Below are 20,622 nucleotides of genomic sequence, written 5' to 3'. Positions count from 1 at the left end.
AGCTGCAAGTTGCCACTTCAAGGAAAGTATGACACTAATGATAACATCCAGGTAACCAGTGACTAAAATATAACTGCCCTTTTTTAAACCTGGTATTTTAAAGTGGCAATCTTATTGTTAACATTGAGGAACAAAAAAATTAGCTAAGATGACAATTTGGATTCAGATTACGCCTCTGTATAAAAAGGCCTCTAAGTAATTGTTTCTGAAATGTGCCTTAGGATCATGTATATGACTTATGTCCTTAAAGTGACACTAAAGCAAAAAAAAAAAAAAAAAAAAAGCTTCTGATGCAATACATTTTATGTGTAGTATGGATAATTCATAGAACATTAGTAGCAAAGAAAAGAGTCTCATATTTTTATTTTCAGTTATATAGCTTTTTTTTTTTATAACATTGCATCATCCTCTAATATTTACCACTTCAGCCTAACAGGACGAAAATTTTCGTCCAGTTAGGCTGCGCGCACTTCCGCGGGTCGTGCGTGCTCCCGCGGGCCCCCCGTGCGCGCTCCCGCTCTTCCCATACTGGAAACAATATGAGACTCATATATGTGCTGTTAATGTTTGTTTTCTTAGCTGTACTATACATACAAATCATTATATCATAAGTTTATTTCCACATCAGATTCCCTTTAAAGCACACCTAAAACCAGAAGTAAAAATGTGGATTTTAACTTACCTGGGGCTTCTTCTAGCCCCGTCAGCTATCTCGGCATCCTTTGGATCCCACCATTTCCCTCTGGCAGCTTTAAACTTCCTGCAACGGCGTTGGAAGTGTGATTATGGAGATGGAACTGGGCATGCACAGTGGAGCTCCAGATCGCAGGAATTTCAGAGCTGCCAGCGGGAGATTGGAGGGGGCCCACAGGACGCCGAGAGACCTGCCGGACTATGGGGGACTGGAAGAAGCCCTAGGTAAGTTAAAATCTCCTGGTTTGCTTACAGTTCATGTGTGCTTTAAAGCACACTTGAGCTGAAAGAGATATGGAGGCTGACTTATTTATTTCTTTTTAACCTCCCTGGCGGTAAGCCTGACCTAGGGTCGAGCTAGCTGCCGCAGGGGATCACATGGCCCCGGGAGGATTTTTTAAAATAAAAGTTGTGCAATTGGCTTCAGCTAGCACTTCGCTAGCTAAGGACCAGCCCTGTTCTGTGTGATCTGCGCTGCGTGGGCTCTCCAGCCCGCAGCGCAGATCGTGTTAATGGCAGGGCGATCAGACTTCCCCCCCCCCTTTGTTCCCCACTAGGGGGATGACCTGCTGGGGGGGGGTCTGATCGCCGCCGCTCCGTGTGGCTGAGCGGGGGGGCTCTTCAAAGCCCCCCTCCGCAGCGTTTTCCGCGCTCCCTCCGTCCCTTTACCTCCCTCTCCCTCATTCATCTGCGCAGGACGGCTATCCGTCCTGCGCATTGTGGGATAGGCTTCAGCCTATCAAATGACGGCGATCCCCGGCCAATCAGAGGCCGGGGATCGCCGATCTGACTTACGGCGCTGCTGCGCAGCAGCGCCGTATGATGTAAACAGCGGGGATTTCTTCCCCGCGTGTTTACATTTGGCGTGCGAGCCGCGATCAGCGGCTCGCACACTGTTCACGGAGACAATCTCCGTGAACTGACATGGAAAGGCCGCTCGTACGAGCGGCCGTTTCCATGTAGTAACCACTTAAACCCGCCGCCGCCTATGGGCGTAAGGCGGTCCTTAAGTGGTTAAGTCCCCCAAGTCCCCACCGATCGCCCCCGATCACCGCCGTAATATGTACCCCCCCCAGGGATCCCACGGTGGCGCAGCCTCCCAATCAGCTCCAGGCTTCGCTATGGGGAGGATCGGGACTGCGCATGACGTCATGTCCGATTGTTGCCATAGCGACGAGTGAAGCTGGATCATGAAGCTGCGGCTCTCGCAGGATCACAAAGGGGTAAATATTACCGGTGGCGATCGGGGGGTTTAGTTGGGTGCTGGGGGGCTTGGGGGAAAAAATTAGCTAGCGAAGTGCTAGCTTAGGCATGTAGCGAAACTTTTATTTTAAAAAATCCTCCCGTGCACACAGCCTCTAAAACTGCATACCGTCAGGGAGGTTAAACAATGCACATTGCCTGGCTGCCCTGTTGATACACCGCTTTTAATACGTTTAACCACAGACCCTGAACAAGCATGCAGATAAGGTGTTTCTGAGTGAAGGGTAACTGGATTAGCCACATGCTTGTTTCTGGTGTGTGATTCAGACACTACTGCAGCCAAAGAAATCAGCAGGATGCCAGGCAACAAGCATTGTTAAAAAGCAAATAAATATGGCCACCTCCATATCCCTCTCAGTAAAGGTGTCCTTTAACTCTGGACTAAAGCACATTCCAGGGAGGTGGGGGCTTCAGCTCTACCCCATTGCAATTTACCTCCCAATATTGAATGAAATGTGGGCTGATATTGCACAGATTGTGGAGTCCCAGACAAATGCCAGCCTTCATGGAGAGTAAGGGATCCAAAATTCTTGTGAGGCCTGGAACGCACTAGAGCGTTTCTTTGAGTGTTTAGGGAGAGCTTTCAATTGCTAGTGATTTCCCTAAATGCCCTGCCAATGTAAATGGATGGGACAGATTCCACTAGAGCAATTGCAATTAATGAAATCGCAATCATAGGACATGCAGCATTTTGGGAGCATTTCCTTTCCAATGGATTGTATAGGAGCAGGGAAATCACTTCCGAAATTGCTTGCAAAATGCTATCACAAAACGCTAACGATTGCATTTTGCGTTTTCTAGTGGGTTCCAGGCCTTAGAGAGACCCTGTTTTTTTTTCTTTATTCTGTTAATACATCTGTACTGTAACTTCAATTTTCAAAAACTACCAGAATCTGGGAATCCCTGGGTGAAGTCATTGTGCCTGGATATTCAAGCCACAGTTGCCTACTAAGCTAAAAACCGCAGTTTGAAATACGTTGGGCTTTATCAGGCTTATATTTTATCCGATACACAGGATATTCAGTTTCCATTTCTGTTTTATAGATTTTTGTCTAAATGATGTAGTGAAAAATTAATGTGCATTTGCTTTTAATTTTAAGATTGTCAACATTATCTCCTAGGAATAAACACCTTTAAAGGACAGTATCTTCATAGTCGAGAATACAAAACTTCCAAAGGATTTGAAGAGAAACGGGTTCTTGTAATAGGAATGGGGAATTCAGGATCTGATATTGCTGTGGAACTTAGTCGTACCGCATCTCAGGTAGGATAAGACACTGGATTGTCATAAATATATGTTTCCTGTAGAATGTTTTCCAGTCAGCATGCCTGGATCAGATCTCATATTTGCCAAATACTTTTTATGACCTACTTAGACTCGACCCAGAAATATAATGACTCAAAAATTTGCTTAGTTTTTAGTCACAGCTCAGCAGATCAGCCCCCTGAAGTACTCCTAGTCCCTCACCATCATTCTGTGTTGCTCCATTCCTCCGCCGTCCGGCTCTGAAAGCTTGATGACTTAGTGAGTCCCTGGCCACTGCGCATGCGAAGTGCAGGCCACATGTCTCATCAATCATGCTCTTGTGGCCCTTATGTCATTATTTGAATCTTTGCTAGTTGATCAATTGCATGAAAATGTGCACATTCAGGATGCATGACCCTTAGCTTAGCTGCCAGTGTCTGAGTAATCCTATTGTCTGGGCTGGAGCTACCATAGAGGCAAAGGGGGCAAATGCCCCAGAGCCTGTAGAGGCCCCCAAGGTGTTTCTCCCCCTTAGGCCCCGTTCACACTTGAGTTTTTGAAAAAAAACAGACCAGATACCCGGACCGGATCCGGATCGGAACCGTACGGTTCCGATCCGGATCCGGTCCGTTTGCATACGTATCATCAGGTATGAATACGGCTGCGATCCGGATCCGTTTTTTTTAAACAGATAGCACACTGTATAAATTCCTGGGGTCTGGGAGGTCAGCAGAAGCTGCACCTGTAGAATCAGGTCCTCCGCTGTGTAGGGCCTCACCTCCACGTCCCACATACTGCCAAACAGCTCCAGCACAAAAGTCACTGCTGCTCCACTCCAGAAATACTGGGCCCATGTGTCCCCATCCAAAATGGCCGCTAGAAAACACATAGGAAGTGGGGTAAAACATCCGGTTTTTATAGCCAGTGTGTTCTGTGCTTTCCGTTTCCCATTGGTTTCTATTTCCGGATGGTGCAGTCAGGCTCCAGTCCGGGTGCGTCGGCCGGATGATCCGGACCCAAAAAATAGCGCATGTTGGAAAAGTTTCCGGAGCCGATCCGGCTCGCGTTAGTACGGAACAGACGCGTGTGAACGGACGTATAGACTTTGCATTGCTATGCCGAACGTCCGTTCCGTTTGTACAGTATACGGTCCGGATCCGGCACGGCGGATCCAGACAGCGAACGCTAATGTGAACCGGGCCTTACTTAACTGTTGCTCCTCGTGGCCTCTGCAGTCTTGAGCAGAGAAGCGTCTCACCTGTGCTGATGGGAGCGCTCCTCTGTCAGTCTATGGCTCCATGCACTCCCATATTAACCCACTGTTGGCGGCATCTTCTCTGTGACCCACGGCATGTTATTATGTAGTAACGTGCTGTGTCATGGAGCACGGACATACAAAGGAGTGCAGTTGAGACTATACTTTAGCAAAGATTTTACAGAGGCCCCAGGGAGCAACAGGTAAGATAGGAGTTGATCGGGGAAGGGAAGGATGAGTCAGCAGCCAGCTAAGGTACCCTGGGGGAAAATTTGGCTGCAACAAAGGTCCCCTAGTGCAGCTTTTTGGTTGTGGGGATGTTTGTTGGGGAGCCCATGGGTTAATGTTGCCCAGAGGTCCTATTATTACTAGAACTGGCCCTGCCTATTCTTATACCTTGGAAAGAAACACTGAAAAGGTAGACTGGATCAAGTTAATTTTTTACTTTCCTTGGTAAATTTTTGGTGGAACTAGTCTACCTAAGTCCGTTTAAAAATGGGCTCTAGGTAGTTAAATTACCACTGCCAGTCAGTGCGCCAAACAGTTTTACTAGCAAACCTATAAATGTGCGGAATATATATTACCAAAATTCATGGTTTATTAACAACTCCATATGCAAGAACACCCAGATTTGTGCAAATCACACAAATGCAACCATAACAACTACTGAAATGAAGTAGCTCATGAACAGAGGTTACCAGGTGTAACTACAATTTGCTGGACCCCCCAGCAAAGATCTGCAGGCCGGCCCCTCTACAACCATCTTCCAACTCCCCCTCCCCCCGATGGGGGCCAAGTGTGCCCTCTCCTGTGAGGAAATGCAGATTAGAGTTGTCTCGAGCCTCCGATTTTAGGTTCGCGAACCTCGAACGTGAACTTCCGCAAAAGTTTGCGAACTTCGTGAACAGCAATAGACTTCAATGGGCAGGCGATCTTTCAAAACTACAATCACTAATTCTGGCCGCTAAAGTGATGGAAAAGATGTTTCAAGGGGTCTAACACCTGGAGGGGGGCATGGTGGAGTGGGATACACACCAAAAGTCCCGGGGAAAATCCGGATTTTACGCACAGCAGGGTTTAAGGACAGACATCACATTGCATTGCTAAATTGGAGGCCTAAAGTGCTTTAAAACATTTTGCATGTGTATACATCAATCAGGTAGTGTAATTAGTGTACTGCTTCACACTGACAGACTAAACTCACTGTGTAATGCACCGCAAACAGCTGTTTGCATAGTGACGGCCATGCTGGACTGGTGTGCACTATGGCGAGAGTGCAGGCGATGGCGGTTTTCAAGCCCATATGGTCGGGCTGAGGTAGCTCAATGACAGAACAGCAGTGACTGAGTGTCCAGCTAATCGAATTTGGTATGTCCACAATGAAGCAACGACCTTATTATCTTCTTGAGTCAGGTGTGCCCCCCAACCCCAACACACTCATTTAGCCGGTCATTGCTTCATTGTGATGTACAAGCCCCTTCACCACAGCAAGGTAACGATCACGAAGGGGAATTGACACATGTGCATGCCTTTTTGTTTTGTTGTTGCAGCCGCAGTACAGGCAGAAAAATTAGGCAGGCATGTACACACACCAGAAAAATTATTATAGCGGCAGCGGCCTTAAAAATTCAGGAATCCCCTTGGAGTCCTGGACCCTGTTGGTGGTGTCGGAGAAGGAATTCAAGCGGTCTGCAGGCAGAGATGCTGTGTGGGGACCGACTTAGTCTTGGGGCAGGCAGTCACACAGTGTACAGGCAGAGATGCTGTGTGTGGGGACTGTCTTCGGGCAGGCCTGACCGTGCTTTGCAGACCAGGCATCCGTGGTCAGATGGACCCTTGGCCCAATGCTGTGTGCCAGAGATGACACCACTTGCCTTTCAACATCACAGTACAGTTTAAGTATCGCTTTTTTAAAGAAATAATTACATGATGGTATCTTCCACTGCTGTGTGTGGCTTTGCTTTTGTGTGCTGCTTTTCCTCAGGTGGTCATCGCAGCTTTGTAATCATGTGCCTTTGTAAGGTAGTTGTCCCTTGGTCTTTCCACAGCTCAATTTTCTTTGGCAGAGAGTACAGATGGTAGTGCTCTCATCTGAGGCAGACACACAAAAAAATTTCCACACCGCTGAGCCCTGGGATAATGGCACTTTGGTGATGGCTGCCAATGGAGTGTAAAGTGGGGTGCCAGAATCAGAGCAGGAGGAGGAAGATATGTCATGCTTCCATGTGGAAGCTGAAGAAGATGAGGTGTTCTGTGTTAAATAGTCAACTACGTCCTGACAATATTGGGGGTTGATGGCACATGCCTTCTTCTGAACACTGTACTTTGGTCGAGGGCCGCAACAAAATCACAACAGCGCGACCTCGAACAGACCTGCTGGGTGGCCTGCCTCTGGCTCTGCCTCTGCCTCTTGTTTTGTCCATATTGGGAGGGATGAAGTGAAAGGTATGCACTGACTTGTCTAATACGATGTGCGGTTACACAGGTGCAGTGAAAAGGTTGCAGTGACTGCTGGTACAAAAATGTACGGTCACACAGGTGCAGTGAAAAGGTGACTGCTGGTACAACAATATGCATTTACACAGGTGCAGTGAAAGGTATGCACGGACTGGTATTACACAATACAATGTGCAGCTGTCACACACATAGGTCCAGTGAAAATTAATGCACTGACTGCTGGTATATAATACAATGCACGGTCAGTCACAGGTGCAGTTACAGGTATGCACGGACAGGTATTACACAATAAAATGTGCAGCTGTCACACACACAGGTCCAGTGCCAGTGAAAGGTATACACTGAATGTGCTAGGCCTGGCACAGTATAGCAATTAGCAAGGGCCAGCTGCGACACACAGGGCTGTATAAGGCAGTGTCAGTGGCACACAAAAAAAAAAACACTTCAAGAACATTTAGCTTTGAAAAGAGCTGATATTTGTTGTTGAAAAGCCCCACAAAAAAAGCTATCTCTGTAGCAAGTTCCTCTCTCCCTTCTCTCACTAACAACAGCAGACAGAGGGAGATCATGGCCGACGCTGCTTTCTTATATAAGGATGGGGGGGGGGGGAGCTCCAGGAGGGAGTGCAGCCTGATTGGCTGCCATGTGTCTGCTGACTGTGATGTAGAGGGTCAAAGTTTAGCCCAATGATGTAGTATAAGGGTGCGTCGAACCAGCGAACCATTTCACCAGCGAAACATTCGGGAAAACTCTAATGCAGATTTAAATGCAGAGTTGTGGCAGCGGAGCATCATACATTACCTGCTTCCAGCCCCTGTGTGACTGCCACCAACACCTGATGCCCTCCCCTTGGCTGATACCCATAACACCCCCCCCCCAGCACCTATAGCACTCCCCGCTCGAACCAACAGCCCCCCGACACCTGCTGGTGTCCCTCATGCACACCACACTGCGGACAGCCTCACTCACTAATGCTCACCAGTGCTGAACTACTAAGATAACAAAAGTATCTTTAAATTTGCCACTGGGGTTTCCCATTGGTTATTACACTGACCAGATGTATTCTCGCTCATCACTAGCTCATTTCCATGGGTTGTGATTAAAGCAAAAAAATCAGTTAACCTCTTCCACAATCTCATATGAATAGCGGACCAACTAGTCAGGAACCACTACTATACCTTCAGTTAAGTTAAAAGCAGAGGTTTTAGTTTGCAAAACAATGCATTTTTAGTCACATACGCTGTGCAGACTACTCGGTATGTATCCTAACTCAGGCCCTACAACATGCATAATACAACATGTAAGCTAAAGTGCATCAATCTATTAAAAGATTAGTCCTAACTACAAACTATTAGTCCGACTTACAAACGCCTGACTTACGAACGACCTGCCGATACGAACGGCATGGATTCTGTGTTTCCGTGGTAACAAGTCAAAAAAAAATTTCAAATTGGACTTGTAGTTTTTGAGAAAATCAATTTTAAAAAAATTCAAAGAAAAAAATGGCTTTTAAACTTTTATAAGCAGGTGCAGAGGGCAGAGGTGACCAGGGCCGGCCCGCTCATGAGGCGGGGGGAAACATTTGCCTCAGGCAGCACATCTGGGGGGGCAGCACCCGCCTGTCCGTGGTTGGGGGTCCGCCCGCCGAGCTGGAGGAGTAGCGGGTAGAAAGGGGGTATTGGGCCTAGCGGTGGGGAGGGAGGTCGCACCCCCCCCTCCCTCGCCTGGGTCCCTCAATCTGCGCTTCCCTCCAGCTGTAAATAGTTCAGTACCAGCGTATAGATTAAGAGGCAACGGGCGGGGATCACTCACCTCTTCCGCGTTCCAGCGAGTGCTCCACTGACGTCACTTCCTGCAACGCCGCCCACTGTATAGTAAGTGGACGGCGTTACAGGAAGTGACATCAGTGGAGAGCACGACGGAACACAGAAAAAGGTGAGTGATCCCCGCCCGTTGCCTCTTAATCTATACGCTGGTACTTAACTATTTACAGCTGGAGGGGAGCGCAGATCGAGGGACCCAGGCGAGGGAGGGGGGTCCGACCCCCCTCTCCACCGCTAGGCCCAATACCCCCTTACTGCTCGCTACCCCTCCAGCTCGGTGGGCCCTCCACCCAAGGGGGGGGGGGGGGTTGGCGTCGGCGATTTTTTTTTTTTTTTACATTTTGCCTCAGGCGGCAAAAAGTTTAGGGCCGGCCCTGGAGGTGACACAGATGGGGACACTGGACGCACAGAGGAGGTACAAGGGACAGAGATGGCACAATGTTCCGACTTAAGAACAAATTCAGGTTAAGAAGGAACCTACAGTCCCTATCTCGTTCGTTAACCGGGTACTACCTGTATAATTCTAAAAACTGCAGCTTCTGCGATCAGTGTATGGAAGCCTGGACCTCTGACAGCTCTGTGGGACATCGTTTGTGTCACAGCTCACATATGTGTGTTAAAGTGATCACTATGGTTGGTTTTTCTTCTTTTTTTTTTTTTTGGTCAGGGTTGGTTTCAGTACTGCGGTTTTGGGGGAAAAAATTGCACTTTCAGTATATGGAGCTAGCCAATATATGGTACCAAACTCTCAATAGCTCTTAGGTTTCATTATATTACAGTTGAGTCTTTGCAAACAGGGAATCCTAAGTAGTTTTTAAAGTTTGCATACTGCAACTATTAAAATTATTTCACCCTTGCTCCCAAATAATAATAGTGCTGCTGTTTTAATTTTGTTTCTTCTTATCTATGAAACATGTATGATAATAACGTAACGGAGGACAGAGGCGCCATAAGAATAAAAAACGGGGATTTAAAAAGTTTAAAAATGCTTAGGAGGCAGTGGTGGACTTACCTCCTGCAAGCAGACACAACAAGCTGTGTATTCAAAGTAAAGCAGTTTTATTGGTACACTCCAGGGGGTATCTGCAACGCATTTCGAAGGTTTAAACCCGCTTTATCAGGCAATAGCTAGTGGGAGTTAGTGTTGGGCGAACAGTGTTCGCCACTGTTCGGGTTCTGCAGAACATCACCCTGTTCGGGTGATGTTCGAGTTCGGCCGAACACCTGACGGTGCTCGGCCAAACCGTTCGGCCACATGGCCGAACTAAGAGCGCATGGCCGAACGTTCCCCGAACGTTCGGCTAGCGCTGTGATTGGCCGAACGGGTCACGTGGTTCGGGCCCGAACGCGCTCTGATTGGCCGAACGGTCACGTGGTTCGGGTAAATAAATACCCGAACCACGTCATATCTCCGCAATTTCTCTGTGGGTTTAGCTTTGGGTAGGCAGGCAGGGTAGTTCGCTCTCCAGCCACGCTAGCCAGGGTCCCCCCCAGTCATTGTGTGTCGCTGCTGGGAACAGCAGTACACCGCTCGCTCAGCCACACTATATATATATAGCATTGTTTACTGCCACTGTGTACCTCGCTCAGCCACGCTATATATAGCATTGTGTTTTCTGACACTCTGTGTACACGGCTTAGCCTGGCTATATAGCATTGTGTGTACTGCCACTGTGCACCTCGCTCAGCCACGCTATATATAGCATTGTGTTTTCTGACACTCTGTGTACACGGCTTAGCCTGACTATATAGCATTGTGTGTACTGCCACTGTGCACCTCGCTCAGCCACGCTATATATAGCATTGTGTTTTCTGACACTCTGTGTACACGGCTTAGCCTGACTATATAGCATTGTGTGAACTGCCACTGTGCACCTCGCTCAGCCACGCTATATATAGCATTGTGTTTACTGCCACTCTGTGTACACCGCTCAGCCAGACTATATACCATTGTTTACTGACACTCTGTGTACACCGCTCAGCCAGACTATATACCATTGTTTACTGACACTCTGTGTACACGGCTCAGCCTGACTATATAGCATTGTGTGTACTGCCACTGTGCACCTCGCTCAGCCACGCTATATATAGCATTGTGTTTTCTGACACTCTGTGTACACGGCTTAGCCTGACTATATAGCATTGTGTGTACTGCCACTGTGCACCTCGCTCAGCCACGCTATATATAGCATTGTGTTTTCTGACACTCTGTGTACACGGCTTAGCCTGACTATATAGCATTGTGTGTACTGCCACTGTGCACCTCGCTCAGCCACGCTATATATAGCATTGTGTTTTCTGACACTCTGTGTACACGGCTTAGCCTGACTATATAGCATTGTGTGTACTGCCACTGTGCACCTCGCTCAGCCACGCTATATATAGCATTGTGTTTACTGCCACTCTGTGTACACCACTCAGCCAGACTATATACCATTGTTTACTGACACTCTGTGTACACCGCTCAGCCAGACTATATACCATTGTTTACTGACACTCTGTGTACACGGCTCAGCCTGACTATATAGCATTGTGTGTACTGCCACTGTGCACCTCGCTCAGCCACGCTATATATAGCATTGTGTTTTCTGACACTCTGTGTACACGGCTTAGCCTGACTATATAGCATTGTGTGTACTGCCACTGTGCACCTCGCTCAGCCACGCTATATATAGCATTGTGTTTACTGCCACTCTGTGTACACCGCTCAGCCAGACTATATACCATTGTTTACTGACACTCTGTGTACACCGCTCAGCCAGACTATATACCATTGTTTACTGACACTCTGTGTACACGGCTCAGCCTGACTATATAGCATTGTGTGTACTGCCACTGTGTACCTCGCTCAGCCACGCTATATATAGCATTGTTTACTGACACTCTGTGTACACGGGTCAGCCAGACTATATAGCATTGTGTGTACTGCCACTCTGTGTACACGGCTCAGCCAGACTATATATCATTGTGTGTACTGCCACTCTGTGTACACCGCTCAGCCAGACTATATAGCATTGTGTGTACTGCCACTCTGTGTACACCGCTCAGCCAGACTATATAGCATTGTGTGTACTGCCACTCTGTGTACACCGCTCAGCCAGACTATATAGCATTGTGTGTACTGCCACTCTGTGTACACCGCTCAGCCAGACTATATAGCATTGTGTGTACTGCCACTCTGTGTACACCGCTCAGCCAGACTATATACCATTGTTTACTGACACTCTGTGTACACCGCTCAGCCAGACTATATACCATTGTTTACTGACACTGTGTGTACACCGCTCAGCCAGACTATATAGCATTGTGTGTACTGCCACTGTGTACCTCGCTCAGCCACGCTATATATAGCATTGTTTACTGACACTCTGTGTACACGGCTCAGCCAGACTATATAGCATTGTGTGTACTGCCACTCTGTGTACACCGCTCAGCCAGACTATATAGCATTGTGTGTACTGCCACTCTGTGTACACCGCTCAGCCAGACTATATAGCATTGTGTTTACTTCCACTCTGTGTCTGCTGGGCCTGGGAACAGTAGTACACCGCTCACCTGCCACTGTATAGCATTGTGCTCTGTGTCGCTGCTGGGAATAGTGGTACACCGCTCACCCGCCACTGTATAGCATTGTGCTCTGTGTCGCTGCTGGGAATAGTGGTACTGTATAGCATTTCTGTACTGCCACTGTACTGCTGCCAGTCAGCGTGTACTGTAAGGATAAGTGAAATGAGGAAGAAATCCGGTGAAAGAGGAAGGGGCAAGGGAAGAGGTGTTTCCCCTGACGGTTCACGTACAGGCCACAGGGGAGCACCCAAGAAAACCCACTCAATACCGCCCATGTTGTCCAGGACAACAACCCTCACAGATCCAAAAGAACAGGACCAGATAATTACTTGGATGACCTCAAGCGTCCAGCAGTGGGTTAAGCAGCACCAGCACATCACGCACGAGGTCCGAGTCCTCAGCCAGTTACAAGGAGCCAGTGGGCACAAAGCTGACACAACCGGCAGCAACACCATGCACACAACTGCCAGATAACCAGTCCGATGAATTACCTCAGGACACAATGGGGTATTCGCAGGAGCTATTCCCAGCCCAACAAACTTCCACCTTTCAAAGGTCAATGGAGGAACAGCCAGAAATGTTGTGCCCGGATTCACAACCATTAACTGTGGGAAATGCACCGCGCACTGAAATACAAGGCGAGTCCGAGGAGGACTCGGAAACCCAAATCCCAGAGCAAGTTGGGCAGGAGGGGTTGCAATTGCAGGAGGTCGGCCGACAAGATCTGGAAGACGACGTTGGAGTGAGCTGCGCAGAGGTTGTTCTGGGGAGCTCTACTCCACGGCGGCGGCCCCCCACAATGACATATGACGAGTTTGAGGAGATGAAAGAGGAGGGTATGGACAATGTGGACATAGACCCAGATTTTGTTTCTGAACGAGAACATCGCCGTCGTAGCAGCAGCACAAATGAGTCTGTTGAAGAACCCACTGCTGCACGAGTTCGCCTTGTGCCACAAGGTAGGCGGCGCGCAATTTCAGGCACCACAAGCGTGGAAGTTCAAGTGAGAGGCAAAAGAGGAGCAAACAGAAATCGCTAGCAAGGAGGCAGGTGCTCCAAAGTCTGGGCTTTCTTTGAAGACTGCACTGAGGATGTTACCATGGCGATTTGCAAGGTGTGCAAGACCCGCCTGAGCAGGGGGAAAAGTATTAACAACCTCTCCACCACCAGCATGAGCCGCCACATGCTATCCAAACATCCCACTCTGTGGGCAAACGCGGCAGGACAGGGTACCAGCAACACTGCCTCCCTTGGGTTCACCAGACTCACCACCAGACCCGCCTCAGCAGCAGCAGTAGCCCAGCCATTGCGTGGTTCACAACATTCACAAACATCAGACGACGCTGACACTGTCACTTTCCGGAGTAGTGCTCTTGAGGTCTCCCAGTGTTCATCAAACACAACAACCAACAGCCCTTCCGTGTGCAGCGCTACGGTTCAGTTGTCTGTGTCGGAGATGTTTGAGCGCAAGAGGAAATTGCCAGCAAATGACCCCCGGGCCATAGCAGTAACAGCCAGCATAGCCAAGCATCTGGCCTGCGAAATGCTGCCATATCGAGTGGTGGAGACAAACAGCTTCAAGGGCATGATGTCAGTGGCCATCCCACGTTACGTGGTTCCCAGCCGCTACCACTTTGCGCGCTCTGCAGTGCCTGAGTTGCATGAGCACGTGGTCAGCAAAATAACCCGAAGCTTGAAGAATGCCGTTGCCTGCAAGGTTCACCTCACCACTGACACTTGGACGAGTGCGTTCGGACAGGGTCGATACATCTCCCTTACCGCGCACTGGGTGAACCTTGTGGAGCCTGGCAGCGATTCCTCACCTGCTACGGCGCGGGTGTTGCCCACGCCGCAAACAGCTGCACCGCCGTCCCTCCCACTGGATAACAACAGCAGCACCTACCTCTCTGACTCCTTCTCCTCCAACGCATCTCAAAGCTGTACCTCATCCGGAAACGCTAACCCAGCAGCAGTAGGATCGTGGAAGCAGTGCAGCACAGCTGTTGGCATGCGTCAGCAAGCGTTGCTGAAGCTGATCTGCCTTGGGGATAAGCAGCACACAGGGGAGGAAATTTGGAAGGGAATAAAGGAACAGACGGATTTGTGGCTGGCACCACTGGACCTGAAACCGGGCATGGTTGTGTGTGATAATGGGAGTAATCTCATTCGCGCTTTAAGGTTGGCTAAGTTGACACACATCCCTTGCCTGGCGCACGTGATGAACCTAGTAGTTCAGCGGTTCCTGAGGACATACCCAGGCGTGACCGATCTTCTGTTGAAGGTGCGTCGAGTGGCCAAACATTGTAGAAATTCCAGTACTGCTTCGGGGGCACTCGCCAAGATGCAGGAGCGCTTCAATCTCCCCCACCATCGCTTGCTGTGTGATGTCCCTACGCGCTGGAATTCTACGCTGCACATGCTAGCACGCTTTTGTGAGCAGAAGAGTGCAGTGGTCCAGTACATGACGGCGCAGTACCGAGGCGCATCCGGACAGCTGCCAAGCTTCTGTGGATCCGATTGGGCCAACATGTTGGACCTCTGCCAAGTCCTCCAAAATTTTGAGCAATCCACGTTGCTTGTGAGCAGTGACAACTCTTCAGTCAGCATTACCATACCACTGCTGTGTTTACTGAAGAGGTCAATGTTGAAAATCAAGGAAACAGCTGTCATGATGCAACTGGGGGAATCTGAAGGAGAAAACGATCAGCGTGATGGTACCAACATCAGGCCATCCGCCTCAGGGAACGCTGGCCCCAGCAGCTATGACGAAGAAGAGGAGGAGGAACAGCTGGAGTTGGAGCAGGAATTTCATGCCACCACTGACGAGGGCCAGAGCGGTGCACGTTGGACTTCCACAATTCAGCGCGAATGGTCAGCAGAAGCAGACCAGGAGGAAGGTGACGACTATGATGCATCACAACAACTATCACAACGCTCACAAGAGGATGATGAGGATTCTGGTAGGACTCTGGCACACATGGCTCAATTCATGCTAGACTGCATTGAACGCGACCCACGCATTGTGCGCATTCTGGACAACACCAATTACTGGGTTTATACCCTTCTGGATCCACGGTACAAACACAATGTTCCAAAACTGCTTGAAGAAAGAGTCAGACTGGTCAAAATGGAAGAATACCAGCAGGCCTTTGTGGAGACTTTAGAGAGGAGATTGACATCCTCCCCCCTCCTCTAGCCAGTTGTACGCCGACAGACTGACTTCCGCAAACCCAGGACGACCAGGAGGGCAGCAAACAACGCAAGCCGCAGCTAGTGCCCAAAAGGGAATGGTATCGGCAGTGTCCTTGGAGTGGGAAAATTTTCTGACACCCATGCAGCAGCAGCCCACTGAACAGCAAGCGTGCAGATCCACCTCCAACACCGATCGCCTGGAGAAGATGGTCAAGGACTACATGTCAGATGACGTAGCTGTGTCGAACAATCCATCTGCACCCTTCAACTATTGGGTATCGAAGCTAGACACCTGGCACGAACTGGCAATGTACGCAATAGAGGTGCTGGCTTGCCCGGCAGCCAGCGTTATGTCGGAACGCTGTTTCAGTGCTGCCGGAGGCATCGTCACAGATCGGCGTATCCGCCTCTCCACAGAAAATGCAGACCGTCTGACTCAAATTAAAATGAATCAATCCTGGATTGGAAATGACTACGCAACACTCCAGGACCCCAACCAAGTAACATGACCAATGAACATCTGGGATGGTGTAGCGTTTCCGGTCCCTGTTTATTGAACCTCTCATCTGTATTACATTTATGACTGCATGGCGGCAAAAAGCATTGCTGCTATATCCGCACGCTTTTTGTCCTCATGCAAGGCCTGGGTTGTTGTGTCTCAAAAAGCATGGCCTTCTCCTCCTGCGCCTGCTCCTGTTCCATCACGTGTGCTGCTGCTGCTGCTGGGTTAGCGTTGCCGGTCCCTGTTTATGGAACCTCTTATCTTTATTACATTTATGACTGCATGGCGGTACAAAGCATGCTATCCGCACGCTTCTTGTCCTCATGCAAGGCCTGGGTTGTTGTGTCTCACAAAGCGTGGCCTTCTCCTCCTGCGCCTCCTCCTGTTCCATCACGTCTGCTGCTGCTGGGTTAGCATTGCCGCGTGGTCCCTGTTTATTGAACCACTTATCTTTATTACATTTATGACTGCATGGCGGTACAAAGCATGCTATCCGCACGCTTCTTGTCCTCATGCAAGGCCTGGGTTGTTGTGTCTCACAAAGCGTGGCCTTCTCCTCCTGCGCCTCCTCCTGTTCCATCACGTCTGCTGCTGCTGGGTTAGCGTTGCCGTGTGGTCCCTGTTTATTGAACCACTTATCTTTATTACATTTATGACTGCATGGCGGTACCTCATGCAAGGCCTGGGTTGTTGTGTCTCACAAAGCGTGGCCTTCTCCTCCTGCGCCTCCTCCTGTTCCATCACGTCTGCTGCTGCTGGGTTAGCGTTGCCGCGTGGTCCCTGTTTATTGAACCACTTATCTTTATTACATTTATGACTGCATGGCGGTACCTCATGCAAGGCCTGGGTTGTTGTGTCTCACAAAGCGTGGCCTTCTCCTCCTGCGCCTCCTCCTGTTCCATCACGTCTGCTGCTGCTGGGTTAGCGTTGCCGCGTGGTCCCTGTTTATTGAACCACTTATCTTTATTACATTTATGACTGCATAGCGGTACAAAGCATGCTATCCGCACGCTTCTTGTCCTCATGCAAGGCCTGGGTTGTTGTGTCTCACAAAGCGTGGCCTTCTCCTCCTGCGCCTCCTCCTGTTCCATCACGTCTGCTGCTGCTGGGTTAGCGTTGCCGCGTGGTCCCTGTTTATTGAACCACTTATCTTTATTACATTTATGACTGCATGGCGGTACAAAGCATGCTATCCGCACGCTTCTTGTCCTCATGCAAGGCCTGGGTTGTTGTATCTCACAAAGCGTGGCCTTCTCCTCCTGCGCCACCCTCCTCCTGTTCCATCACGTGTGCTGCTGCTGGGTTAGCGTTACCGGTCCCTTTTCCTGGAACCTCTTATATGTATTACATTTATGACTGCATGCCGACAAAAAGCATGTTACCTGTGCAAAGAAAACAGACATTTCCCGCATTTAAAAGACCGTTTTCCCTTTGAAACTTTAAAATCGATTTTCTCAAAAACTATAAGCTCTTTTTGCTAGTTTTTTTTCCCTCTTGTACCCACTCCCAAGGTGCACATACCCTGTAAATTTGGGGTATGTAGCATGTAAGGAGGCTTTACAAAGCACAAAAGTTCGGGTCCCCATTGACTTCCATTATGTTCGGAGTTCGGGTCGAACACCCGAACATCGCGGCCATGTTCGGCCTGTTCGGCCCGAACATCTAGATGTTCGCCCAACACTAGTGGGAGTACACAACTGGGGACAAGAGGCATAAATGGTGTATATTAGGACAAAAAGCAAACCTAAACGCAAACATAAATAATCAGATGGATAGAACAATAACAACCTAAGTAATAGCAATATGATGACAGTTGACATAAATAATCTGATGGATGGAACAATAACCACTTAGGTAATATTAATAATATGATAACTGTCGCTCTATTGGGGTGGTGCGACCTTTTTGTCACACGTATAACTACGTGGATAGGCGGAGGAGTGCGACGATTACATTGCACTGGGGGCAGCTTCCAGTTTGGGGTGATAGTAGTTATGCTGACATCATGTGCTCCTCGTACGCATGCGTCGTGGGTCCTGCCCGCAATTTTGGTAATGGGCAGTAAGGGTGAATGCCGTGTTTAGACCTGGAGAGTAGGGAAAAAAATTAAAATGAGTTAAAATAAATTGGTAAATATAATAAATTAGATCATACAATAACAAATTGGCTAATTAGAGTGTTATATAAGGTGTTTAGGAAAACATAGTGTTAAAGCTACTAGTGTTATTTAGAAGGACAATAAGGGGAGTATTGGTGCCCTCTGGTGGGTATTGTTGGTCACACACATTTTTGTGAATATACAAAAAGGAAGGAAGGAATTGGAATAAAACCAGAAATAAGGTTGTAATGTAGTTCAGTGAAATTGATGGGTATATGAACAAATAAAAGGCGATATTCAAAATGTATATCAAATGATATAGTATAAAAAGTGTATAATAATTGTGACGCCGTCGGTATGACATCGCGAATGCGTCATGGAGTTACCAACGCTAGTTGTTCGCAAACCACCCAAACTGACAGTTTTTGGTTTAAATACACTTTTTCTTTCCCTTCACCAAAGGGCTGGAGAAATCCTTTCATGGTCAGCTAATTAGCCTCCTGTTGAAAAGATTTTCTGCCAGCACAGGGACCCCCAACCAGGCAGAAGGAGGGAAATCTCACACCTTCACTGCCTAACCCCGACTTGGTGGCTCCTCAGCTCCGTACATGAAAAGAGCAGCCACAGGAGGTCCTGCTAACATCCTGCAGAAGCCACTTAGAGACTACAGCTGGCTTTCTCAATGACCCTAGGAAAACCTGCTGTGACCTCAGGAATCCCAATATTCATATGTTCTCCATATTTCCTTCATAATTCCTGACATAGCAGATCTCCCTGCCCATGAAATCTGCACAGGTTATGGGATTCCACAGGGCGCTGGTTCTGACAGGTTTACGGACCAATCGGACTGCCAGATCTAGCGTAAGATTGTTTTAAAATAACCCTCTAATACCCCAGGGGTCTGATTCCCCAAGTTTGGTATCACCGTTCTTGATAAATTCTGACAAACCTAAAAATGTTATTAGATTTAACACAACTTGTACGGTTTGCAGATGAGCACACTTATCATGATTCAGGTAAAATTTTGTCTCTCGAAGAGGGGCAGGGATCTCCTATTCCAAAGAGGTGTGTGATCCACGCCCCCTAACCCCTCCTTGCTGGAGTGGGGGCTATAACCAGACAGAGCCCAGAAAGCTCTGCGTCCTTTACCTTCAATCTGATGCCGAGTAACATCCTGGCAGCCCGCGAGGACACGGGCAAACCCTCCATCTTGGAACTTCCTAACAAAGGCCTGTTGGCCGCATGGCAACCGCCATTTTGGGACTTTCGCCAAAGACTTGCGATTGCCGAATGGACTACCAATAACGGTATTTGAACTGTATATAATCAGACATTCTGTTCATTCTGTTTCTCTTCCTCTCTTCTCTCTGTCCAATCAATCTATTCTAAAATAAGCTGTGTGTATGTAGTTTAGAAATAAACTAACGATTTTATCGTTCAGTCTTGTGCCTGTTCTGGTCATCTGATTGCTGCTATAACGAATCTGCCCTCTGAAGAGTCAGTCATACTACCGCATTGTTTTATGATTTGCTTATGATTGTTGATTTGCTAGCTAGGTTGTAAATAACCGTTTCTTCCTTCTAGGATTAGCTAGTACCAGATTTCCTGTGCGAAATCGATAACTTTCGTTTCTCGATTGTAAATACAATTCGAGATTGCATCATATAGGGACCCAGTAACCTTTCTTTAACGTCACATTGCTCACAGTCTTTAAGCCGTCGGAAGTGACTATTCCCCGAACGGTGACTTGAGCGTGTTGAACGCGATTGGGCTGGCTACCGTATTATGATAGCGTTGGAGACTGTCGGCTCCATACAACCCGACAGTGGTGGCAGTGTATTTACCCGATTTCCAGCGCGAAATCGATATTTTTAGCTTACAGATTGTATATACAATCAAAATTGTACATGTATGGGCACCTCCAACCAATCTTAACCGTTTACTACGCACACAGTGAATTTGCCTCCAGCAGTCTCTAGTGCATGAGACCTGCATGGCAACAGTGGCCTAGTAATACGGGATTGGTGGATGTTTGTCCCATTACATATTGTCGGCAGCTGCGCGACCAATCTTTATTGTCAGTCTGTTCACCGTACTTCCTGCGTATGCTAACGGGAGCAGATTAGACGGGATTGGCACGCTCTGTCGCCCTTTTCTTCTTACCTCTGACGATCCAGCAACCGGTCTCGTTGTCCGTCTGCGCCCGTACTTCCTGCGTACGCTAACGGGAGCAGATCTCGACGGGATCGCGGGGCTGGATTGTCACATTGGTTGGCAGTGGTGGTGATAGCACACCCCAAAACCAGGCATAGCCAGCTTTTGGGAAATCAGAGCGCAAAGATCTGACAAACTCAGTCTTTGCAACCAGAATAATAAGACAGTGGTCACTAAGTATCCTGTCTTGCAGAACCGAAGTTCTGGGCACAAAACGGTACACATTGATAGCAATAGATTGGTCTACATTTCCTAACCTTTTCTTTGCTATACCCTATTCTTTCTTATACTCTTCTCCTCTGAATGTCTGAT

The 20,622-nt window shown here is 48.3% G+C and overlaps 1 protein-coding gene across 1 annotated transcript in view; it reads left to right on the top strand.

Annotated features, from left to right (window-relative positions):
* LOC137522550 (dimethylaniline monooxygenase [N-oxide-forming] 2-like) overlaps window positions 1-20,622 on the top strand; it is a 149,564-nt gene that overhangs the window by 76,746 nt on the left and 52,196 nt on the right. Inside the window, exon 5 of the mRNA XM_068242630.1 lies at window positions 3,078-3,220. Coding sequence (XP_068098731.1) covers window positions 3,078-3,220 — 143 coding nt within the window. The remainder of the gene's footprint in view (window positions 1-3,077; window positions 3,221-20,622) is intronic.

This window comes from Hyperolius riggenbachi, chromosome 6 (assembly GCF_040937935.1).
Source record: "Hyperolius riggenbachi isolate aHypRig1 chromosome 6, aHypRig1.pri, whole genome shotgun sequence".
Classification (NCBI taxonomy): Eukaryota; Metazoa; Chordata; class Amphibia; order Anura; family Hyperoliidae; genus Hyperolius; species Hyperolius riggenbachi.
This window is presented reverse-complemented; position numbering and strand designations above follow the sequence as displayed.